Source organism: Colossoma macropomum, unplaced genomic scaffold, assembly GCF_904425465.1.
Source record: "Colossoma macropomum unplaced genomic scaffold, Colossoma_macropomum, whole genome shotgun sequence".
NCBI lineage: Eukaryota > Metazoa > Chordata > Actinopteri > Characiformes > Serrasalmidae > Colossoma > Colossoma macropomum.
The window spans coordinates 327,544-354,160 of NW_023495319.1; the positions used below are offsets into that span (position 1 = coordinate 327,544).

The 26,617-nt window shown below is 43.7% G+C and overlaps 1 protein-coding gene across 1 annotated transcript in view; it reads right to left on the reverse strand.

Annotated features, from left to right (window-relative positions):
- The window catches only part of dnah3 (dynein axonemal heavy chain 3), a 97,018-nt gene extending 72,552 nt beyond the window's left edge, over nucleotides 1-24,466 (reverse strand). The window contains 14 exon segments of the mRNA XM_036562124.1: nucleotides 606-784; nucleotides 2,023-2,128; nucleotides 2,894-3,030; nucleotides 4,354-4,533; nucleotides 13,440-13,635; nucleotides 15,798-15,923; nucleotides 16,679-16,853; nucleotides 16,856-16,873; nucleotides 18,225-18,411; nucleotides 19,610-19,769; nucleotides 19,854-19,908; nucleotides 21,615-21,810; nucleotides 22,995-23,081; nucleotides 24,420-24,466. Of these exon segments, the coding sequence (XP_036418017.1) occupies nucleotides 606-784; nucleotides 2,023-2,128; nucleotides 2,894-3,030; nucleotides 4,354-4,533; nucleotides 13,440-13,635; nucleotides 15,798-15,923; nucleotides 16,679-16,853; nucleotides 16,856-16,873; nucleotides 18,225-18,411; nucleotides 19,610-19,769; nucleotides 19,854-19,908; nucleotides 21,615-21,810; nucleotides 22,995-23,081; nucleotides 24,420-24,437 (1,820 nt within the window). The 5' untranslated portion in view covers nucleotides 24,438-24,466.
- Between the last annotated feature and the right edge of the window lie 2,151 nt (nucleotides 24,467-26,617).

Here is a 26,617-nt window from a genome sequence, read left to right on the forward strand (position 1 = left end):
AACATAGTGTTTAGTTATGATTCTAAAAGCTCCAAGCGTTCTCATTGAAATCCCAGTTCTTTACAATTAGGGGTGTCACAATACGCATGTTAATATTCATTCTTTTCTATGGGGTCACAAGACAATACATATATTTGCAGTGATATTGCACTAATATGTGCAGAAAAATGGCATATTTAACTGTGTTCTCTGTAGAAGATGTGCTAACATCTTAAAATTGCAGGCTGATTATATACTAAGTCTTATTATTCAGTAACTACAGGGACTTCAATGCAAACTGGCTGAGATATTCTTAGGTTACAGAACCGTGTAGTAATAAAACTTGCCTGTCGGTGGTCCCTGGCCATTTAAAGGGTCAACAAAATGCCATTTATCAGAGGTGTTTTCCAACTTTCCCATACCACTGTAGTAGGTGTAGCTGTTGTAAGCCAGTCTGACATTGATTTGTACTCTATCACCTCCTTGAACACTGAGCTTTAGCTGCCTCAGTAATGTAAGAGTGCATGTTGAGACTGTGTATCTACCAGCCAGTCACTGGTATCTGTGTGTGTACTTGTGTGGTGTATATTTCTGGCATTATAAGCTTTTCAGAGTGGTGTTCTAACCTCTTATTAAGCTGGCGGTTCTCCTCCACCTCGTAGGTGATGAGCAGGTGTTTGAGGTGTTCAGTTCGATCACACAGATCCTCATGCAGACTCACAGCTTCCAGACAGAGCAGAGACAGAGGAACAGTGACCCGCAGAGACGCGATCTCCTTCCACACGCTGCTCACTGCCTCAATCCTCTGCAGGGAGAAAACAGAGACAGAAAAATACTGCTCGTCTTTTCAGTAATAAACATCTACCCACACTAGAGGTGGAACTTTATTGGCCAAAGTTGCAGCATGCAAAAAATTGCAATGCATGTAGAAATATCTGTTGTCTATTGAAATAGCATGAATCAAATAAGTGCTACATCAAAAGTAAGAGGTGACTGGCTGGATGAGATCGTTAACATGTGTAAACATTTTAACAAAACGAAATTAACAAAAAGAGTGTTTTTAAGGTGGCACAGTGGCGCGGTGCGTAGCGCTGTCGCCTCACAGCAAGAATGGCCTGGGTTCGATTCCCGGCCAGGTGACCAGGGTCATTTCTGTGTGGAGTTTGCCTGTTCTCCCCGTGTCTGCACCGGTTTCCTCCCACGGTCCAAAAACATGCAGTCAGGCTGATTGGACATGCTGAATTGCCCCTAGGTCTCAATGTGTATGTCTGTCTGCACTGTGATGGACTGGCGACCTGTCCAGGGTGTATCCTGCCTTCCGCCCAGTGACAGCTGGGATAGGCTCCAGCTCCCCACCGCGACCCAGAAGGATAGGACATATATATATATATATATATATATATATATATATTTATTTATTTTTTTTAATTACATTTTTGTCAATTCTAAATGTACAGTACATTACTGGCTACTGGGCTGCATTACTTTGAAAGCTGTGTAAAAAAACAGGAAATTACAAATTACTGTGTTTTATTTCCAGCTTATTACTGTAAGTGTAGAGCAGAATAACAGCTACATCACAGTGATCTTGTGGTGCAGGTGAGTGTGGAGTCACAGTACACAGCTCTTGTTTTACTATTATTTACCCTTAATATGTACAAATAGCTGCAGTGAGTCAGTGTGGAGAGTTTTTCCCTTTGATTTCTGTAAATGTTGTAGTTTAGTGTTTAAACCTGCAGACAGTCTTTTACAGAAAGAAGGGTCAGTATTGATCCACTCAGCACTGACGGCTTCACACAGCTGAAAAACCCTGCTGAGCTAGTTTGTGTTCAATGTGAGACCAAATATTCTCTATAGGGTTTAAATCTGGACTCGGACCGGGACAAACCTTTCTGATAAAGTTCTAGTTGTACAAATGCCCAGCTGTCGTTTTAGGTAGATGTAGGCAGCAATTTTCAGCAACATGGACAGCAGTAAAGGGCCTGGATGTACAGTCCAATAGGTTAGCAGCCTCTTCAGGTGTGTATGTGAGTGCAGGTTTACCTTGGTAAGGGCCTGTAGAGAGTGTTTCTCCTTGAGGAAAGAAAGGATCTCCTGTCTGGCTGAGTTATCCAGCAGATTACTGTATTTCTTATACACATCCAGATACCTAATGCAACAAAAATAACACAAAAAATAACACACAAAAAAACACTATACACAAAGGTACTAAACTGCCCCTAGGTGGGTGCGTATATCTGTGTGTCTGCCCTGTGATGGACTGGCGACCTGTCAAGGTGTTTTCCTGCCTTCTGCCCAATGAGCTCTGGGGTAGGGTCCCGCAAACCAGGAGGAGGATGATGAGTGCAGACTAGTAGTACAGCAGAACTACAGAACTACAGCATAACTTTGCTGAATATGAACAATAATATTGCCTATGAGGATGTTTTAAAGGGCCCATATTCTACATTTTCTGATATTTTAGCTTTCCTCCAGATGTTCATTTAAAAAGTGTATGCTGGGCTCCCGAGTGGCGCAACCGTCTAAGTCCTGTCATCAGATCACGAGTTCGTTCCTTGGTGATGCTACAGCCATCCGTGGCCGGGAGTCCAAGAGAGCACAATTGGCCTCGCTCTCTCTGGGTGGGTAGGATGGCCCCCCGTCTCCCCCACCACTCAGCATGATGCTAGTCAGCGCAGGCGTCTGTTAGCTGACAGTCTCCTCCAAGCGCGTTCGGCTATTTAATGATGTTTGAAAAGATGTGGTGGCGCTTCACAGGTATCGGAGGAAGCCTGTGTTAGCCTTCGCCCTTCCTTTCGCTGGTGGTATCATGTGACTGGGGGAGTCCTAACTAGTGTGGAATTGGATACGACTAAATTGGAGAGAAATTTGGGGAAAAAAAGTGAGGTGCAGGCGTATTAAAGGGGAAGCTCACCTCTGAGGACCCACAGTGTTCCTCTGGAAGATTTCTCTGGCTCGGCTGAGCAGGTCTGACACGAGCGGCTCGTCAGGTCTGACAGAGCGTAGAGTTAAATTCTTCTCCTGGAGCTCCGGGAACAGACTACACTCCACCTGGAGATCCACACACACATACGCAAACGTTTGAACACCACCCGTCAAACTACACGTTCTGTTGATCTTCTACATTTAAGCAGTAGAACACGAGAGGGAGTGTGTTATCAAGAAACATCACGGCTGTGATTTGGTCGCAGGCACGATAACACACTCCTCGAGGGTTCTATTGCTTTTATACAACAGGTAAATAAATGGAAATACTGGGCTGTTTCCTAGAAATTTCAATGAGACAATAAAAGACAAGGCACCCTGGGAACATAAGGATGACCCCACACAAATGAGCACAAGAAGATTTCACCACTGTACGAACCATAAACACTCACACACTCTTCTTCTAAACACTTACTGCTCTCCTTCATCCTGAAAAAGATTATTTAGTAAAGGTTCTTTAGTAAAGACAGTGGCTACAGTGAGGTCCAAAAGTCTGACAGCCCTTTTTTTTCTGTCTCACTTAATGAGAGAACTGATGTTGTTTGGCCAGTGCCAAACGCTGGACGTCAGGCTGAAGAGAGGAAAGCTGAAAACAGAGCTCTGGCTCTGTTCAGCAGATGAAGATACATATCCTTTAAGTTTAATCTCTAATTGTTTCGCTTCAGAGCTTCATTTGAAAACACCTCTAATCATATGACGAAACGGTTGTTGCTTTTTCAGTTCTCAAACACGTGAAGACCAGCACTTGGTACTTACTGCACTTTTTCTTTAGCATACATTGTTTCTCAGTTTTCTCAGTTTTATATTCGGTGACCATTTCTCTTGTAGCTGGCCCAGCTGTTTAATCTTAACCTTTTAAAAGTGCTAATTTTAACCATTAATTCTTTATGGATGAATTCCATACAATTCAAAAGTGAAATGTTTTACATTGACAGAAATATCAACCTGGTTAGCAAGCATTTCGCTAGTATAATCAACAAGCTCAGCATAAATATGTTTATTTTTGCAGATAATTATCACAACATTTGTCATATTTAAAATTATGTTTAGTTACATGTCTATCTGTTTAGAAAAAACTACAGCCCCCAGCAGTACCACCATGGCCCACTGGGGGAAAGCAGCCAGCAGGTTGAAAACCACCACTCTACACAGGAACAAACTTAAATATGACTTTTTGTCATTTTTAGTGCATAATTACAATTAATTTGTTGAATTTATTATGTATTGAGAAAACACAACATACATTCTAAAATGTGCCATAACTTTTGCACAGGCCACATTTTTGTTTTTGTCATATTTTTCCCCATTGTGTTAAATATACAGTAAGGTGTACGAAGTGTGTTATAGATGCACGGTGGCGTAGTTCAGGGTGTGCGTATGTAAGTGTACCCTGGGTAAGCTGAGCGCGCTGGTGATGATGTGCAGAAACGAGCGCTCGATGAGCTCCCAGCACTGCGGCAGCGAAGGCTGGAAAACGACGGTGGGCTCCTCCACCTTCAGCTTGACCAGCAGGAGTGGACGCTGAGTGTACTGTAGCTCCTCGAAGGACTCGCCGAAACCATTTCCACTCTGCAGGACAGAACACAGACACCTTTACACTTCCTCTGCTCACTGAGCTGAAGACATCCTGACATCAAAATCAGGGAGGCACAGTGAAGTCAGAATCATGGCGGAATCAGCTTTATAAGCCTGCCTTAAAAATGCCTTTACAAAATAACAATTTAACAGATTATTGAGATTTCAAACCAAAAACTGATGACATATTTATTATCCTCCACTTAGCTTTAGTTTAGTTTAAAAGCCAGCAGCCAGCTGCATCAGCTGAGCGTACGTTTGATCGTATGTTGGGGCGTAAAGTCCATCCTAAACCTCATGTTGAGAGTAGTTGGTTTAAAACTAGCGACACACAGACTTTTGGTTGCACCTCAGACACTTACGGTACATCTTAACTAGTGTAGTGTAAAGTGATCGTAGATCAAAACACTCTGCAGCCAATCAGTAACACTGAGCAGCATAAGCAAGAAACCACTCGTATTTCTCTTTTCAAGCTGCGTTTACTTTGCTAAAGGTGAGTCGGTCGTATCAGCTATAATTCAGAAAGAGACTGAGGTTTACAGTAAAGTTGTGTCCTCAAAGCGTCCGTCTCTGTATGTGTGTTTATTCTGTTCTGCTGCTGGAATTGTTCCGATGTTCTAACTGGGCTCTCGTGCACAATATTTTAACGGCACTTTATCAATGAACGGTCGGTAACGTTATCAAAGCTGCGGCGAAATGTATTTGCTATATCAATCTACTGACTGACAGAAAGGTGATGTTAGTCATGTTAGCAACATCTGAGCACTGATTGCGCTGCTCTTACTGCTCTGAACGCAGTTGACTTGTGTACTTGAACAGAGTCGCCCACCAGGTTTTGGAACAACCCTGTAGAAAAATATCTCAGTGCTGAACACAATGCAGGACTCAGGGCTCCGTTACTGTCTGTGTTGTATAAATGTAAGGCTAAAAGGCCTGTGATCTTTTCTATCGCTGATTGACGAATGATCAACATAATCTATCGCTGCAGGAGTGGATCCCGATGCAAACCCGAGACATATTTCGTTTTCTTTAAGTTTTCCCATCGATCAAAACAACCAGCCATTTTAACTGATTTTTACAGCAGGACTATACCGACTACAGGGTGACGGTAAATTTTAAGTTATAACTTAAAGCTATGTTGAAACTATAGCTACTTGGTGCAACCGGTTAAATGCTAGTAGGTCGTAAATGCTAGGCAGTTTACGTTCAAACTAGGCTACGATCTAACTTACGTTCAGCTGGTGCAGCTGGCTGCAGGGCTTTAGATTAGGTTAGTTGCGAGGAATTGCTTCTCTTAGTAGAACTACTGAGCATTTCCTGTTTGCCCTTTAGTGTGTTTGACCCTGTTTCTTCCTTTTTGGACCTGGTTGCTTTTTGTTATGCTTGTTCTTTTTGTCTTGTTGCTCTTGTGGATCTGACCCGCCCCTGTTCACCGACTACGATTCCTGTCAAACCCTTTACAAGTAGAACCTCATCTCTGTTTTGACCAAGAGCATCTGGCTGTTTCTGTCATGTTACATTTACACAATGCTGAGTCACTGCACTGCACTCATTTTATTCAACAGTGTTCCCATAACAACGTGAATTGTGTTCTGAATGTGTTGCTCAGAAACTATCGCAGTGCATCCAACAATAAAGGCAGCGTGGAGCTTCTTTTACACTGTGATAGGAAACACAGCAGCTCACAGGATTTCACACGCTGATCCATTTGTCTCATCAACACGGTTGCATCACTGAGACACCTTTGGTTTGATACATAAATTGTGTGTGGGTATTTCTTCTTCTCAATTTATTAAAACTAGGGGGTTGCAGTGGGTTACTGAGTATGAGGTTTGGTGAATATGCAGTGGGGGGGTTACTGAGTATGAGGTTTGGTGAATATGCAGTAGGGGGGTTACTGAGTATGAGGTTTGGTGAATATGCAGTAGGGGGGTTACTGAGTATGAGGTTTGGTGAATATGCAGTAGGGGGGGTTACTGAGTATGAGGTTTGGTGAATACGCAGTGGGGGGGTTACTGAGTATGAGGTTTGGTGAATATGCAGTAGGGGGGGGTTACTGAGTATGAGGTTTGGTGTGAATATGCAGTAGTGGGGGGGGTTACTGAGTATGAGGTTTGGTGAATATGCAGTAGGGGGGGGGTTACTGAGTATGAGGTTTGGTGAATACGCAGTGGGGGGGTTACTGAGTATGAGGTTTGGTGAATATGCAGTAGGGGGGGTTACTGAGTATGAGGTTTGGTGAATACGCAGTGGGGGGGTTACTGAGTATGAGGTTTGGTGAATATGCAGTAGGGGGGGTTACTGAGTATGAGGTTTGGTGAATACGCAGTGGGGGGGTTACTGAGTATGAGGTTTGGTGAATATGCAGTAGGGGGGTTACTGAGTATGAGGTTTGGTGAATATGCAGTAGGGGGGGGTTACTGAGTATGAGGTTTGGTGAATACACAGTGGGGGGGTTACTGAGTATGAGGTTTGGTGAATACACAGTGGGGGGGTTACTGAGTATGAGGTTTGGTGAATATGCAGTAGGGGGGGGTTACTGAGTATGAGGTTTGGTGAATACAGCAGTGGGGGGGTTACTGAGTATGAGGTTTGGTGAATACGCAGTAGGGGGGGGTTTACTGAGTATGAGGTTTGGTGAATATGCAGTAGTGGGGGGGTTACTGAGTATGAGGTTTGGTGAATACAGCAGTGGGGGGGGTTACTGAGTATGAGGTTTGGTGAATACACAGTGGGGGGGTTACTGAGTATGAGGTTTGGTGAATATGCAGTGGGGGGGGTTACTGAGTATGAGGTTTGGTGAATATGCAGTGGGGGGGGTTACTGAGTATGAGGTTTGGTGAATATGCAGTAGGGGGGGGTTACTGAGTATGAGGTTTGGTGAATACACAGTGGGGGGGTTACTGAGTATGAGGTTTGGTGAATACACAGTGGGGGGGTTACTGAGTATGAGGTTTGGTGAATACACAGTGGGGGGGTTACTGAGTATGAGGTTTGGTGAATATGCAGTGGGGGGGGTTACTGAGTATGAGGTTTGGTGAATATGCAGTAGGGGGGGGTTACTGAGTATGAGGTTTGGTGAATACGCAGTGGGGGGGTTACTGAGTATGAGGTTTGGTGAATACGCAGTGGGGGGGGTTACTGAGTATGAGGTTTGGTGAATACGCAGTGGGGGGGGTTACTGAGTATGAGGTTTGGTGAATATCAGTGGGGGGGTTACTGAGTATGAGGTTTGGTGAATATGCAGTGGGGGGGTTACTGAGTATGAGGTTTGGTGAATATGCAGTGGGGGGTTACTGAGTATGAGGTTTGGTGAATATGCAGTGGGGGGGTTACTGAGTATGAGGTTTGGTGAATATGCAGTGGGGGGGTTACTGAGTATGAGGTTTGGTGAATATGCAGTAGGGGGGGGTTACTGAGTATGAGGTTTGGTGAATATGCAGTGGGGGGGTTACTGAGTATGAGGTTTGGTGAATATGCAGTGGGGGGTTACTGAGTATGAGGTTTGGTGAATATGCAGTGGGGGGTTACTGAGTATGAGGTTTGGTGAATATGCAGTAGGGGGGGTTACTGAGTATGAGGTTTGGTGAATATGCAGTAGGGGGGGTTACTGAGTATGAGGTTTGGTGAATATGCAGTAGGGGGGGGTTACTGAGTATGAGGTTTGGTGAATATGCAGTAGGGGGGGTTACTGAGTATGAGGTTTGGTGAATATGCAGTAGGGGGGGTTACTGAGTATGAGGTTTGGTGAATATGCAGTAGGGGGGTTACTGAGTATGAGGTTTGGTGAATATGCAGTAGGGGGGGTTACTGAGTATGAGGTTTGGTGAATATGCAGTAGGGGGGGGTTACTGAGTATGAGGTTTGGTGAATATGCAGTAGGGGGGGGTTACTGAGTATGAGGTTTGGTGAATATGCAGTGGGGGGGTTACCGAGTATGAGGTTTGGTGAATATGCAGTAGGGGGGGGTTACTGAGTATGAGGTTTGGTGAATATGCAGTAGGGGGGGGTTACTGAGTATGAGGTTTGGTGAATACACAGTGGGGGGGGTTACTGAGTATGAGGTTTGGTGAATATGCAGTAGGGGGGTTACTGAGTATGAGGTTTGGTGAATATGCAGTAGGGGGGGTTACTGAGTATGAGGTTTGGTGAATATGCAGTAGGGGGGGTTACTGAGTATGAGGTTTGGTGAATATGCAGTAGGGGGGGGTTACTGAGTATGAGGTTTGGTGAATACACAGTGGGGGGGGTTACTGAGTATGAGGTTTGGTGAATATGCAGTGGGGGGTTACCGAGTATGAGGGTTGGTGAATACGCAGCGTTACTGAGTATGAGGTTTTGTGAATACACAGTGGGGGGGTTACTGAGTATGAGGTTTGGTATACACAGTGGGGGGGTTAGAGTATGAGGTTTGGTGAATACGCAGTGGGGGGGTTACTGAGTATGAGGTTTGGTGAATACGCAGTAGGGGGGGTTACTGAGTATGAGGTTTGGTGAATATGCAGTAGGGAGGGGTTACTGAGTATGAGGTTTGGTGAATATGCAGTAGGGGGGGTTACTGAGTATGAGGTTTGGTGAATATGCAGTAGGGGGGGGTTACTGAGTATGAGGTTTGGTGAATATGCAGTAGGGGGGGTTACTGAGTATGAGGTTTGGTGAATATGCAGTAGGGGGGGGTTACTGAGTATGAGGTTTGGTGAATATGCAGTAGGGGGGTTACTGAGTATGAGATTTGGTGAATATGCAGTGGGGGGTGTTACTGAGTATGAGGTTTGGTGAATATGCAGTAGGGGGGGGTTACTGAGTATGAGGTTGGTGAATATGCAGTAGGGGGGGTTACTGAGTATGAGGTTTGGTGAATATGCAGTAGGGGGGGTTACTGAGTATGAGGTTTGGTGAATATGCAGTAGGGGGGGGTTACTGAGTATGAGGTTTGGTGAATATGCAGTAGGGGGGGGTTACTGAGTATGAGGTTTGGTGAATATGCAGTAGGGGGGGGTTACTGAGTATGAGGTTTGGTGAATATGCAGTAGGGGGGTTACTGAGTATGAGGTTTGGTGAATATGCAGTAGGGGGGGTTACTGAGTATGAGGTTTGGTGAATATGCAGTAGGGGGGGTTACTGAGTATGAGGTTTGGTGAATATGCAGTAGGGGGGGTTACTGAGTATGAGTTTGGTGAATACGCAGTGGGGGGGGTTACTGAGTATGAGGTTTGGTGAATATGCAGTGGGGGGGGTTACCGAGTATGAGGTTTGGTGAATATGCAGTGGGGGGGTTACTGAGTATGAGGTTTGGTGAATATGCAGTAGGGGGGGTTACCGAGTATGAGGTTTGGTGAATATGCAGTAGGGGGGGTTACTGAGTATGAGGTTTGGTGAATATGCAGTAGGGGGGGTTACTGAGTATGAGGTTTGGTGAATATGCAGTAGGCGGGGTTACCGAGTATGAGGTTTGGTGAATACGCAGTAGGGGGGGTTACCGAGTATGAGGTTTGGTGAATACACAGTGGGGGGGTACTGAGTATGAGGTTTGGTGAATACGCAGTGGGGGGGTTACTGAGTATGAGGTTTGGTGAATACACAGTAGGGGGGGTTACTGAGTATGAGGTTTGGTGAATATGCAGTAGGGGGGGTTACTGAGTATGAGGTTTGGTGAATACGCAGTGGGGGGGTTACTGAGTATGAGGTTTGGTGAATATGCAGTGGGGGGGTTACTGAGTATGAGGTTTGGTGAATACGCAGTGGGGGGGTTACTGAGTATGAGGTTTGGTGAATACGCAGTGGGGGGGTTACTGAGTATGAGGTTTGGTGAATATGCAGTGGGGGGGTTACTGAGTATGAGGTTTGGTGAATACGCAGTGGGGGGGTTACTGAGTATGAGGTTTGGTGAATATGCAGTGGGGGGGGTTACTGAGTATGAGGTTTGGTGAATATGCAGTAGGGGGGGTTACTCGAGTATGAGGTTTGGTGAATATGCAGTAGGGGGGGTTACTGAGTATGAGGTTTGGTGAATATGCAGTAGGGGGGGTTACTGAGTATGAGGTTTGGTGAATATGCAGTAGGCGGGGGTTACTGAGTATGAGGTTTGGTGAATACGCAGTAGGGGGGGTTACTGAGTATGAGGTTTGGTGAATACACAGTGGGGGGGGTTACTGAGTATGAGGTTTGGTGAATATGCAGTGGGGGGGGGTTACTGAGTATGAGGTTTTGGTGAATATGCAGTAGGGGGGGGTTACTGAGTATGAGGTTTGGTGAATATGCAGTAGGGGGGGTTACTGAGTATGAGGTTTGGTGAATATGCAGTAGGGGGGGGTTACTGAGTATGAGGTTTGGTGAATACGCAGTGGGGGGGTTACTGAGTATGAGGTTTGGTGAATATGCAGTGGGGGGGTTACCGAGTATGAGGTTTGGTGAATACGCAGCGGGGGGGTTACTGAGTATGAGGTTTGGTGAATACACAGTGGGGGGGTTACTGAGTATGAGGTTTGGTGAATACGCAGTGGGGGGGTTACTGAGTATGAGGTTTGGTGAATACGCAGTAGGGGGGGGTTACTGAGTATGAGGTTTGGTGAATATGCAGTAGTGGGGGGTTACTGAGTATGAGGTTTGGTGAATACGCAGTGGGGGGGGTTACTGAGTATGAGGTTTGGTGAATATGCAGTAGGGGGGGGTTACTGAGTATGAGGTGTGGTGAATATGCAGTGGGGGGGGTTACTGAGTATGAGGTTTGGTGAATACGCAGTGGGGGGGTTACTGAGTATGAGGTTTGGTGAATACGCAGTGGGGGGGTTACTGAGTATGAGGTTTGGTGAATACGCAGTGGGGGGGTTACTGAGTATGAGGTTTGGTGAATATGCAGTAGGGGGGGTTACTGAGTATGAGGTTTGGTGAATATGCAGTAGGGGGGGGTTACTGAGTATGAGGTTTGGTGAATACGCAGTGGGGGGGTTACTGAGTATGAGGTTTGGTGAATATGCAGTAGGGGGGGTTACTGAGTATGAGGTTTGGTGAATATGCAGTGGGGGGGTTACTGAGTATGAGGTTTGGTGAATATGCAGTAGGGGGGGGGTTACTGAGTATGAGGTTTGGTGAATATGCAGTAGGGGGGGGTTACTGAGTATGAGGTTTGGTGAATATGCAGTAGGGGGGTTACTGAGTATGAGGTTTTGGTGAATACACAGTGGGGGGGTTACTGAGTATGAGGTTTGGTGAATATGCAGTAGGGGGGGTTACTGAGTATGAGGTTTGGTGAATATGCAGTAGGGGGGGGTTACTGAGTATGAGGTTTGGTGAATATGCAGTAGGGGGGGTTACTGAGTATGAGGTTTGGTGAATATGCAGTAGGGGGGGGTTACTGAGTATGAGGTTTGGTGAATACACAGTGGGGGGGTTACTGAGTATGAGGTTTGGTGAATACGCAGTGGGGGGTTACTGAGTATGAGGTTTGGTGAATATGCAGTAGGGGGGGTTACTGAGTATGAGGTTTGGTGAATACACAGTGGGGGGGTTACTGAGTATGAGGTTTGGTGAATACGCAGTGGGGGGGTTACTGAGTATGAGGTTCGGTGAATATGTAGTAGGGGGGGGTTACTGAGTATGAGGTTTGGTGAATACACAGTGGGGGGGTTACTGAGTATGAGGTTTGGTGAATACGCAGTGGGGGGGTTACTGAGTATGAGGTTGGTGAATACGCAGTAGGGGGGGTTACTGAGTATGAGGTTTGGTGAATATGCAGTAGGGGGGGTTACTGAGTATGAGGTTTGGTGAATATGCAGTAGGGTGGGGTTACTGAGTATGAGGTTTGATGAATACGCAGTGGGGGGGTTACTGAGTATGAGGTTTGGTGAATATGCAGTAGGGGGGTTACTAAGTATGAGGTTTGGTGAATATGCAGTGGGGGGGTTACTGAGTATGAGGTTTGGTTAATATGCAGTAGGGGGGGTTACTAAGTATGAGGTTTGGTGAATATGCAGTAGGGGGGGTTACTGAGTATGAGGTTTGGTGAATATGCAGTGGGGGGTTACTGAGCGTGAGGTTTGGTGAATATGCAGTGGGGGGTTACTGAGCATGAGGTTTGGTGAATATGCAGTGGGGGGGTTACTGAGCGTGAGGTTTGGTGAATATGCAGTGGGGGGTTACTGAGTATGAGGTTTGGTGAATATGCAGTGGGGGGGTTACTGAGTATGAGGTTTGGTTAATATGCAGTAGGGGGGTTACTGAGTATGAGGTTTGGTTAATATGCAGTAGGGGGGTTACTAAGTACGAGGTTTGGTGAATATGCAGTAGGGGGGTTACTGAGTGTGAGGTTTGGTGAATATGCAGTGGGGGGTTACTGAGTATGAGGTTTGGTGAATATGCAGTAGGGGGGGTTACTGAGTATGAGGTTTGGTGAATATGCAGTAGGGGGGGTTACTGAGTATGAGGTTTGGTGAATATGCAGTAGGGGGGGTTACTGAGTATGAGGTTTGGTGAATACACAGTGGGGGGGTTACTGAGTATGAGGTTTGGTTAATATGCAGTAGGGGGGGTTACTAAGTATGAGGTTTGGTGATATGCAGTAGGGGGGGTTACTGAGTATGAGGTTTGGTGAATACACAGTGGGGGGGTTACTGAGTATGAGGTTTGGTGAATATGCAGTAGGGGGGGTTACTGAGTATGAGGTTTGGTGAATATGCAGTAGGGGGGTTACTGAGAGTGGGGTTTGGTGAATACGCAGTGGGGGGTTACTGAGTATGAGGTTTGGTGAATATGCAGTAGGGGGGTTACTGAGTATGAGGTTTGGTGAATATGCAGTGGGGGGTTACTGAGTATGAGGTTTGGTGAATACACAGTAGGGGGGTTACTGAGCGTGGGGTTTGGTGAATACGCAGTGGAGGGTTCAGACAGCGTGGTTCCTGTACCTGGTGCAGCATGAGGAACTGCAGCAGCTCCTGCAGTGATGCGACCACCAGGCTGCGCAGCTGCAGTGACATCAACGCAGCCACGCAGGAGAAAAACTCCCGCGCCTTCACCGGGGCGACGTGGTCACTCTGTGGCACCAGGGGCAGCCACACGTCCTTATAGGTCACAAACAGAGACGCACAGCTTGGCAGCCACCTTAACACACACACACACACACACACACACACACACACACAGGTGTGTAAAATGCCTCACCGTAAAAATGAGTCAACATTTTAACATAAAATAGTTAGTAACCAAGGGCCGTCTGAGGCTTACCTTAGAAAAAGCTCACGAAGGATTTTAAGACAAACATCAAGAAGTTTGTAAGAATATTTTAAAATCCAGTTCTTGTAAAAGAATTAGGAAGTTTTAGTCTTATTTTCCTAAGAAAATTGTAACTGTTTTCATACGTTAGAAAATACGGTATGTTGTCTATGTTGTCATATAGGTTAGGTGGTCGTGTAGACTATTAATATCATGTTACATTTTACAGATTACCAGAATTTTTGGATTTTAACACATTTTGTGACACTAATTACAAGTCAGCGTTTAAGGGGTTTACTCTGTCAACTGACCAAGTCCAGGACTAGTGTGAGCCTGTCATAAGGGTAAGAAAACATTTAAGATGTTTTCAAAAATACTAAAAAGTTCTTAGAACACTTAAGAGAAGAGTTAAGAAAGAAATAAGGAAGATTCTTAGGATTTTTTTAATAATAATAACTTCTTTTTTAGCACGTAGTTAAGTAAAAGGGCACATTGAAGAAGATTGTCTTCCTTAAGACACTCTTGTAGATCTGGTTGCTTTAAAAAATTGAGTTTATTGAACTTAAATAATACATAATACATAATACATCTACCTATTCAGTCTACAGCAGTTTGGCTCCACCCACTCACACTGACGTTATAAGCAGTGTTTCAGCCCAGACTGCTTTTTGAATGGGGCCCAGTACAGGACAGCTAATCCTAATTAAATGAATAAATTAAGAGCTCTGTTCTGATTCTTGATATGTAGGATTAATCAATTAATTCTATGTGTAAAGAATGCTTTGGTACACAAGTGTGGTGTGTGGACCTCAAGGGAAAATGTAGCACGTGAGCCCCTTAAAATCTGACTCAATTAAAAATGGAAGTCAAAAATGTTCTACACTTAAAAATATTTAAGTGTATTTAAGTTAAAAGTAAATGATTCAACACATAAAATTAATTCAGCAAACGCATTTCAGTAACTTTAGCAGTTAGCACTAGCTGGTCACACTCTACGTAACCCAGACTAGCCAGTCTGCCTCACCTTAAACCTTTTATGCGGTGCAGCAATTAAAAAAAAATGCACTGGAATCTGACTAACAAAAGAAAAACAAAAAAAGGAAAATGGCGTTTGAGATTTGTACTTTAAAGGTCTAAATGAAAATGTAAAGAGTAACAAGGCTTTTTCTCTTGGAAATGCACTTAAGTAAAATTGCATGTGTTCAGTAATACTCTATTAAAGTGCAAACCTCCTAAAATAATATTTAAAAGAGAATTCCACTTTTTTTTTTAACATTTCTGCTTATTCAGTGGTTTAGATGTAAACAGTCATTCAGGGTGGCTTGATATGAAAGCTTACCAACACAAATATAGACATTTTATTTACTATCCAGAACCACCAGTGAACCTACACGAGTCTTCTGAGTTTATATGGAATGTTGATGATGGAAAATAGTGGAAAATCTGAAATAATAAGTTTTCTTTGGGGACTATTTTGCCTCACAGTGCCCTGCATGTATCCCTCCACCATGAATGGAGTTTAAGTTCTCTAAACCATCATAAAACAGTGTCTCAGTCATCAGGCAGTGAATTCATAACCATTTCATGTAGGAACTTTCTGTGAGGGAGCTTTTAGAGGTGGGACGTCTGGTTCCTATCACCACCACTGTGAACAGCTCTGACTCAGTTTATCTAGAACAGAGCGTTTCACACCAAACCACCCTGAATGAACTTTGTTTACACAGTTTAATTATGCGGTTTAAATTTTGAAAAATTGGTGGAATTCTCCCTTAAACACTTAATAAAGTAGAATGAATTTTCCACCTCGTATAAACACCACCAGGTCAGACGTTAGGATGGTCAGTGCCATAAAGGGAAGCTGCTTGTAAAGGTGAGTTTATGTTGGATGAGTACTGTGAGTAAACAGCCTCTAACTGGTAGTCAGAGAGATCCATAGATACAGAGCTACACAAAAACAAAGGTATCCAGGACAAACAAAACTGCTCAAACAATAAAACACACACACACCTTCTCCTTCCCTGCCACACACACACACACACACACACACTCACTTGTTGATGAGCTGGTCTCTGGTGATCTGACACTGACTCTGCACCAGCTCCTGGAACTCAGCCGGCAGAAGCGGCAGATTCACTGAGTTCAGATCAGACAAACGCACAAACCGCAGAGAAGAGAAACTAGAGAGAGAGTGAGAGAGAGAGAGAGAGAGAGAAAGAGAGAGAGAGAGAGAGAGAGAGAGAGAGAAAGAGAAAGAAAAGAAAAGAGACGGAGAAAAGAGAAAAAAGAGAAAATATATATTAGACGTTATCTGGAAAAAACACTATCAACTATCAGATCTACTGACGGTCAGACTCTTTTAAAGGAACGTTTCGGTGAAGAGTCAGATTTACATAACTGTCCACTTATCCTAGACGCAAGCTATCGGTCAAGATATGATCGATGTCCAAACATGGAGTGACCAGTTTGGTGTGGAGGAACTCCAGTGGCCCTCACAGAGCCCTGACCTCAACCCCGCTGAACACCTCTGGGATGAACTAGAATGGAGATTGTGAGACAGGCCCTCTCGTCCAACATCAGTGTCTGACCTCACAAATGATCTTTGGACCGAATGGACACAAATTCCCACAGACTCTCCAACATCTTGTAGAAAGATTTCCAGAAGAGTGGAGGCTGTTATAGCTGCAATGGGGGACCAACTCCATATTAATGTCTATGGATTTGGAATGGAAGGTCCAACAGGGTCTTATAGGTGTGACGGTCAGGTGTCCACATACTTTTGGCCATGTAGTGTATGCTGATGTATTAAATGCTATAATTAGAATGGTCACTTCCTAAAGAGTTCTCTAAGGTACTGTTATAGTTAATGCTAACTGAGCTGAGACAGGAAGAAAGATGATGATGATGAGGAAGGTGATGAAGAGAGCTTGTTTACTTGTTGACCCAAAGGTCCTGTAGCTGGAGCATCATGGGATTAACGGTGAACAGATGCTCTGTGTTCCAGCTGTGAGCTTCCTGGTAACTCAGAGACCACGGAACCGGTGCACGGATCACCCGCCATGGAAATGAACGGGGAACGCTGGAGATAACCAGTCGCTCTCTCTCCTCCGATCTAGCAGGATATAATCCACTACAGAGAGAGAGAGAGACAGAGAGAGAGAGAGAGAGAGAGAGAGAGAGAGTCCTTAAGAACAATGAGAGAACTAGAACCCCCCCATAAAACATAGAAACCCAATTCCAAAAAAATTGGGACAGTTTTTTAACCTGTGTTCAATTGAAAACAGTAAAAAGACAAGATATATTTAATGTTTCAACTAATTAATTGTTTTTTGTACATATACACTTGTTTGATGCCTGCAACATGTTCCAAAAAATTGGGACATGGTCATGTTTGCCACCACATTAGATCACCTTTCCTTTTAACAGCAGTCAGTATTCGTTTGGGAACTGAGGACACCACCTGTTGTAGTCGTGAAAGTGGATTTTTTCTTTTTCTATTATATTATACTTTAGCTGCTCAACAGGATCTCCACTGTCATATATTGCTCTTTATAATGCACCACATGTTTTATGACAAATCTGGACTGCAGGCAGGTCAGTCTAGCACCTGCACTCTCTAGCTGTGTCCCAATTCAGGGGCTGCATCCTTCGGAGGCTGCATGATTGCGTCACAGCGGCACGACTAGACTCTCCCATTTCAAAGGCTCCTTCATGTGCGACCGAGAAATGTATCCTTCTTTTCCATGGCAACGAAGGATCCAATGGATGGATCCTTCACCAGCCAACAGAACGGCGGCTGAGGAGACACTTTAAAAGTAAGTACTGGATTTAAACTGAGTCTAATAGCTAATGATACAAATGTTAAAAAAAGCCAATGTGGTCTGAAGAAAAACTTACACTAAATTTTCGTTTTGTTTTAGGGAGCAAAGAGCCGACAGAGAGACGCATCTCCAGCTCTAATAAATGAAAAAGTAAAGTTTCTCTGTCTTTAACGAACCTAAAAGAAGGGCAGGTGCTGTGACACAAACAGGAAATAAAGCCATAAAGCCACGCTGTTGTAACACATGCAGAATATTTCTTGGTGTTGTCTTGCTGAAACAAGCATGGACGTTTCTGAAAAAGACATAGTCTAGATGGCAGCATATCGCTGCTGTCGGAACAAAACCTTGTCTCTCCAAAATGGTAACTTTATAGGAGAAGGAAAAAACAGACTTTACTTTTAATGTAAGTCAATGGAACCAGAATTTTTACCAAGTCATTTTAGGCCATTTCCTTTGGTCCATTCATCTTGAAATTTACACACAATGTAAAGGACAACAGGCATTTTCAAAATATGTCAAAAACTGAAAAATGGTTTTGTTATGACAGCAGCGATATGTTGCTCCAACATGTGTATATATACCTTTCAGTGTTACTGTCCTTGTGTATATAACAGCATTAGCGCTGGCTCTGCGTGCTGCAGTGTGATGGAGACGGCTCACCGATGCTCTTGCGGATGCTGAAGTTGTAGTCTCGGCGCACCTCCTGCAGAAGGACATCCTGCAGATCCTGCAGCTCATCTCTTTGGAGAAACCCAGGCAGCAGCTTGAGTATGTTGGCGATGTGCTGGGGCGGCTGAGGGGCGAGCATGTGATCCTGAACCCCGTTCGTAATGTAGTACATGTACCTCTGAAAGACAGAGAGAAGTAAGTGTTGACCACCTGACTGGGTGGATGATTTACAGCAAACATACAAGTAAACATTTCAAATGCTTTGGCAAAGAAATTCTGACTCAGAGGAAGAGAGAATGGCCTCTTTTCCACCATACAGCCAAATGGTTCTCAGGGCCGTTCTGTGCCGTTCCGCGCTGGATCGCACCACAATCCGTCAGCTCCTGTTACAGTGTCTGTCTTCACGGCTAAAAATCCTACTTTTAAAAACTGAAAATGTACTTTATTTGTTATTTATGTGATTTATTCAGACAATAAAACATGAATTAGACTACTTGTAAAACTGAGAATGTCCTGCATACCAAACACAATTTTTCAGACGGCGAAATGCATAATTTTTTAATTAACTCCTCTGTTCAATTTTGCAAACTTCTGCTGGCAACATGAACTCTCTGACCAGTCACAGTCTCTGGTGTTGGTATGGTGACAACCAAGATGATAACTTGGCTGTTTACTAGGACTTTTTCTCAAATGGGAAAAGCATCAGAATCTCTAAAGGCAGCTACAACTGGGTTATATGTGAAAGAACTCTGAATTTCAGCTTCCGAATGAAGAGATGAAGTTCTTCACGCTACTTTCAGTCCTCCAAAACAGAAACTCAGAAGGCACTGGACATCAATTTGGCATCAGAAAGATGTTGGACTCTAATGTCTGACAGATGTTGAATTTTAGCTGAAAATAAAAAATAGGGTTGACATTAAAAACCAACATGGCTTGACGTCACCTCCAACGCTGGAAAGATGTTGAATTTTGGATAGAAATGAAAATTGTGTTGACGTCAAAACCCAACACTGGCTTGACATCAACCTCCAACATTGGACAGACGTTGAAGTCTGGTTGGGAATCAAAATCAGATACCTGTCAAAGAACATGTTGGCTTAACATCAATCTCCAACATTAGATGTTGAGTTTTGGGTGGATATGAAAATCGTGTTGACGTCAAAACCCAACATTGGCTTGACATCAACCTCCAACATTGGACAGACTTTGAAGTTTGGTTGGGAATCAAAATCGGACATCCATCAAAAACCAACATTGAGCTGACATCAAGCTCCAGCGTTAGACAGGAGGGCAGGAAATTGGGGGGAGGGGAGGAGAGTGAGGTCAGATCTGCTACTGCACCGATGTAGCAAAAGACAAATGTCAAGACCCCTGACCTCTAAATCTTCATCAGTGGGCTCTATCATGCTCCTCCTTTCCTGCTCCTCCTCAGCCTGCATGATATCTAGCTGCTGGTCTGGGGTCAGAGGGCAACTGCCTGGAGTCTCAGACCTGCTGCGACCTGGAGGGAGAGGGGAGGGGACAGCACGGTCCCTGCTGTAGAAAACAAACAGTCACATCAGCTCTTTTTATGAAGTGGGTTTTTAGTAAATCTGACTGTGTGAGAGTGTGTCAGTGTACCTGAGTGGTCGGGGGGGCAGTTCCGGCCTCCTCTCTGCTACAGCCTGAAACCTGACTAACACCAGAAGCATTAAGGAGAGCAGCGTCTGCAGATTTCTGTGTGTTTGTGTATGTTGTGTAAGTTTATCACTATAAATGACACACCTACTCACTATTTTGACAATCAAGTAACAAAACAAGAAAATTATTCAAGAAACATTCTGCTTTTTAAGGCCAATTTACAGTCCAAGTTACAAGTGTTCCCTGACAAAAAGTTACTTAAAAAAGACTTTTTGCCTGCCCTGGACTCTAACGCTAGCCAGACATTGAATTTCAGCTGAAAATGAAAGTCGGTTTGACATCAGAACCTGATGTTGGCTTGATATCAAGCCCCAACATTGGATAGACGTTGAATTTTGGTTGGAAATCAGTCGGATAACTGTCAAAAAACAATGACAGCTTGACATCAACCCCCAAAATTGGACAGACGTTGAATTTTGGTTGGAAATCAGTCGGATATCTGGCAAAAAACAATGTTGGCTTGACATCAACCCCCAACATTGGACAGACATTAAAGTTTGGTTGGGAATCAAAGTCGGATATCGGGCAAAAAACAATGTTGGCTTGACATCAACCCCCAACATTGGACAGACGTTAAAGTTTGGTTGGGAATCAAAATCAGCCATCTGTAGGGAGCTTCAGGTGCCTGTCAACCTTGTGATTAGAAGATGGGCTCTACCACCTGAGCCACAGCTGCCCCAACTGAGACCCTACAGCCGTGGCTCGGCAATGGAGTTGGTCATGAATAAGCCGTGGAGGAAAAACTACGAAAACATTCAGTACAACAAACTTAATCTTCAGTGATCTGCTCATTATCTTGAGATAATCAAGTAACAAAACAAGAAAATGATTAAAGAAACATATGTTGCTTCTTAAGGCCAATTTATAGTCCAGGTGACAAGTGTTGCTCGACGAAACGTTACTTAAAAAACACAAAGTTTGTGTCTGTTAGGGTGTCGCAGACCTCGTCACGTACATCAAAACGCCTGATGTGGTACGAGCACTGTTTCATTAGCTGTGCCATCAAGTTTACATCGAAACTACAGATAATGTTCCATTCAGACGTTTTGTAGCTGGTGCAGGACCATGAAGGCCCACAGCACTGTGACTTCTGTCCACCAGTTTTTTTGTCAAGCGATATTTGTGGCCTGGACTTTAAACTGACCTTTAGTCTCTATATAAGGACAGTATGGAGTGGAGTGGACAGGCATGTTTTGAATTTAATCAGAGTTTATATACTACACCCTTAAAAATGATGGCTCTTCAAGAGTCCTTAAAGTAAAGAAAATGGTTCTATTTAGAACCCGAAACACTCAAAGAACTCTCTGCATGATTAAAGGGTTCTTTGCAATGTGAAAAGGTTCTTCAGATTGATCGAGAATGTGTTGTATGTGGTTCTATATAGAACCGTTTTGAAAAGGGTTCTTCTATCGTTACCAGCTTGACATCATAACGATAGAAGAACCCTTTTTGATGCTTTATAGAACCATCTTCTATATAGAACCATCGGCAGCACATGCTCCATCAATCTGAAGAACCATTTCATGATGCAAAGAACCCTTTAATTATATATTTATATATATATATATATAAGGGTTCTTTGAGTGTTTATGGTTCTATATAGAACCATTTTCATTGAGGTGTGAGCTCAGATACAGACCCGTGTGTGTGTGTGTGTGTGTGTGTGTGTGCGTGTGTGTGTGTGTGTGTGTGTGAGGATACAGCCAGCGGCCGAGGCGTGCGCAGGTAAGCGTCTGCCCTGCAGGTGTGTGATCTTCAGGTGCTGTGCTCGGGGGCTGTAGTTGTTGGCGATGGACTCGCTGGGCGTCCTGTGGTGCCGCTGCTCTTTGAACGGGACGGCGAGGGTCCGGGACGTGTTCTGCATGATGGGGGGGTACCGACTGAGCCGCTGAGCTCTCTGAGAGGACAGAAAGGAGGACACCATGACAAAATAGCAGCATTAAGACTCACACAAGGCCAGTTTCCCAAACATAGATTAAGTCGAGTCTTGGGCTTTAATGCAGAGCTCCACTGGAAATTCTTTGTAGACTAGGCTTAGGCTTAATCTGGATCAGGGAGTCCAGCTCATGGAGTCGTAAGTATGAACACTAAACCAATGTCATCATATCATATATGGATAATTCTAACAAGTTGGTTCAAACTTCAGTCCTACAGTGAAGAAACTGTTTAAAAAACAGTGACGATCTTTTATAAGAATTCTGTTCTGATCCATTTAAACCCAAGACATTAATCGAGACAGTAATGAGACAAATATACTCAAAATCATCATTTATAGGCTAATGTACAATTGGGAAAATAATATTTACACTCTTTTGTAATTCTTTTAAATGTTTTTTTAAAAATGTTTATGTTTTAAAAATGTTTTTCTTTTAAAACATACACACTTTCTAAACCGCTTATCCTTCTGGGTTGCAGGGGTGCTGGAGCCTATCCCAGCGGTCATTGGACGGAAGGCTTCTTTTAATATATATATATATATATATATATATATATATATATATATTGCTGTTGTCGGAAGAAAATCTCGTATCTCCAAAATGGTAACTTTACAGGAGAAGGAAAAAACCTACTTTACTGTTAATGTAAGTCAATGGAACCAGATGTTTTCCATGTAGTTTTGGGTCGTTTCTATTGGTCCATTCATCATGAAATTTACATACAATGTAAAGAGCAACAGGCATTTTCAAATTATGTCAAAAACTGAAAAACGATACTAAGTTTTTACGTTTTAATGATAAAATTATGCTTTTTACACCAACAGGCTGCTTCATTAAGTCCACCTCATTGTTTCTACACTCATTGTCCATTTTATCAGCTCCACTGACCATATAGTTTCACTCAGTAGTTCTACAGTTACAGACTGTAGTCCATCTGTTTCTCTGCACCCTGTTCTTCAATGGTCAGGACCCCCATGGACCCTCACAGAGCAGGTACTATTAGGGTGGTGGATCATTCTCAGCACTGCAGTAACACTGACGTGGTGGTGGTGTGTTAGTGTGTGTTGAGCTCGTGCAAGTGGATCAGACATATATATTTATATATATATGTATGTTGCAACCTTTTCTAAGAGTGTGTCCACACCTGGTACATTTCTGAAGGCATCTCTGTAGACGAGAGCGGGGGTAAGCTCCACGAGCGGTTCATGGTGTGGATGGGGTCTTCTTCCATCTGAGGAACAAACATTCAACAGGTTTGCGTTCCTCTCAACGGGCTATTTCCATGTGCTTCTGTATGACTGTTGATAACCTCAGCTTTATCTTCAGGACTCTTTACCTTTCCTGCTTGTACTGTTGATCAAAAACGCTGCCGTTTGTTTTTCCCCTTATGAAGAGCAGCTGAATGACCTGGTTTACATCTCAACCACTGTATTATGTAGAAGTTTTGCAACATCGCTGGAATGTCCCTTCAAGCCTTTAGAACACTAAAAGCCACCTCGTATTTTATCTTTAAAGGGGTATTTCAGAGATTTTTTAAAATTTCATGCATAATTCAGTGTGGTGATCGGAACCAGGGGTCACCATGACTACAACACAAATATAGACATTAATTTACTACCTGTCTATCTATCTGTCTGTCTATCTGTCTTTCTAGCTAGCTATCTGTCTGTCTGTCTATGTATCTGTCTGTCTATCTATCTGTCTATCTAGCTAGCTATCTGTCTGTCTGTCTATCTCTCTAGCTATCTATCTGTCTATCTGTCTGTCTGTCTGTCTGTCTGTCTATCTGTCTTTCTAGCTAGCTATCTGTCTGTCTGTCTGTCTGTCTATCTGTCTATCTATCTATCTAGCTAGCTAGCTAGCTAGCTATCTGTCTGTCTGTCTATCTAGCTAGCTAGCTGTCTGTCTGTCTGTCTATCTTTCTGTTTGTCTGTCTATTTTTTTCTCATTTAATTTATTCATTAATTTACTCAGCAAAACCAGCGTCTAGTTTACCAAAGCCGAGGTTCTCATTCGCCACATTCTTATTGGATTTTTCTGATGATCCGTCTGTGAGATGTAAACAGAGAGATTCAGAGTGGTTTGGTGTGAAATGGTTCAGGTGTCTTTACAGTGGTGGTGATAGGAACCAGGGGTCGCCATGACTACAACACAGATATAGACATTTTATTTACTATCCAGAACCACCAGTGAACCTACACGAGTCTTCTGAGTTTATATGGAATGTTGATGATGGAAAATAGTGGAAAATCTGAAATAATAAGTTTTTTTTTGGGGACTATTTTGCCTCACAGTGCCCTACATGTATCCCTCCACCATGAATGGAGTTTAAGTTCTCAAAACTATCATAAAACAGTGTCTCGGTCATCAGGCAGTGAATTCATAACCATTTCATGTAGGAACTTTCTGTGAGGGAGCTTTTAGAGGTGGACGTCTGGTTCCTATCACCACCACTGTGAACAGTTCTGACTGTGTAAGTTTATCTAGAACGGAGCGTTTCACTCTGAACGCCTCTGTTTACACCTTAACTGCGTAATTATTCTGAGATATTGTGAATATAAAGCCTGACCCGCCTGAGCTCCTCCATCTCCACCGCCGCTGCTGTTGTTGATCTCCTTGTTGTTGTTTGTCCACAAACCGACAGCTGCGTCATGTCACTCTGGGAGCTCGCGCGCTCCTCGCTCTAGCCAATCCGAGCGCGTCCTTCCTGCTGCCATGGCGACGGAGAGGAGCGTCGGGACGTTAGAGCCGACATTTCAGTCGCGCTGCTCCGCTGAGGCTCAGTTCGGAGCGGCTGATCCTCATTCACCTAGTCTGATCTCCAGCCTCGCGCACAGGTACTGTGATGACTGCTCAGTAACAGGTCCGAGCCGTGTGGAGGTCCGAGTATCGGGTGTCCGGAGAAGGAGCCGAAACGAGCCGAAACGAGCCGAAAGAAACTAAAGCAGCTCATCCGGGCGTCCCGTTGCTATTAGCAACGGCTATCCGGTTCCACAGTAATGAAGGTGGAGTTTCTGTCGGCCGGCCTGAGGTAGAGCTGAATACCGCAGAGTACCAGCACAGGGTCTGTCTGTCTGTCTGTCTGTCTGTCTGTCTGTCTATCTATCTATCTATCTGTCTGTCTGTCTGTCTGTCTGTCTGTCTATCTATCTGTCTGCCTATCTGTCTGTCTATCTATCTGTCTATCCATCTATCTATCTGTCTGTCTGTCTATCTGTCTGTCTATCTGTCTAGCTATCTATCTATCTGTCTGTCTATCTGTTTGTCTATCTATCTATCTATCTATCTATCTATCTATCTATCTATCTATCTATCTGTCTGTCTGTCTATCTATCTGTCTATCTATCTGTCTGTCTATCTGTCTGTCTATCTATCTATCTGTCTATCCATCTATCTATCTGTCTGTCTGTCTATCTGTCTGTCTATCTGTCTAGCTATCTATCTATCTGTCTGTTTGTCTGTCTGTCTGTCTGTCTATCTGTTTGTCTATCTATCTATCTATCTATCTATCTATCTATCTATCTATCTGTCTGTCTGTCTGTCTGTCTAGCTATCTATATATCTGTCTGTCTATCTGTCTGTCTATCTATCTGTCTGTCTATCTATATATCTATCTGTCTGTCTGTCTAACAATCTATCTGTCTGTCGGTCTATCTATCTGTCTGTCTCTCTGTCTGTCTGTCTGTCTGTCTATCTATCTATCTGTCTATCCATCTATCTATCTGTCTGTCTGTCTATCTGTCTGTCTATCTGTCTAGCTATCTATCTATCTGTCTGTTTGTCTGTCTGTCTGTCTGTCTATCTGTTTGTCTATCTATCTATCTATCTATCTATCTATCTATCTGTCTGTCTGTCTGTCTGTCTAGCTATCTATATATCTGTCTGTCTATCTGTCTGTCTATCTATCTGTCTGTCTATCTATATATCTATCTGTCTGTCTGTCTAACAATCTATCTGTCTGTCGGTCTATCTATCTGTCTGTCTCTCTGTCTGTCTGTCTGTCTGTCTGTCTGTCTATCTATCTATCTATCTATCTATCTATCTATCTATGTATCTGTCTGTCTGTCTGTCTATTTTTTTCTCGTTTCATTTATTCATTAATTTGTTCAGCAAAACCAGCGTCTGGTTTACCAAAGCCGAGGTTCTCATTCGCCACATTCTTATTTGATTTTTCTGCCCCACCTTAAATGGAGCGCCTGTACAACTTCAGTCTCTGTAATACAAGGGTGTCAATCTCAACCACTAAAAGGGCTGTATTTAGGAAAATATCTCAAAAAATCAGTGGGTGTTTTTTTAAACATTTTAAGAAACAAATAGCACTTTGCTATGACCTGCAGTGGCCAATGTTTATTCCAAATACACCAAAACACCAACAACAAAATCTAGGCATTATATATGTAATGACTGCACTGCAATCCCCAGCATGCACTGCAACAAAATGTGCACATACTGTAACGCCTTATATATTTATTTGCAAACAACTCAGTGTCGCTGCAGGGCTGAGAACCAAAACCATCCGGCCAACAGTGTCCTGCGGGCAGCATCCTGTGGGCAGCATCCTGTGGGCAGCATCCTGTGACCACTGTGAACTGCACCTATGTGGTAAGCGGACCTGATAAAATGGAGAAAGACTTCAGAAACAGGAGGTGAACTTAATATAGTGGCCGGTCAGTGTAAACACACAGGACACAAGTATAACTTATTGCTGAAAACAGCATTAGAGGGTAACTGTTCCTGCTAATGAAACATCAGTAACGTTTGTCCATG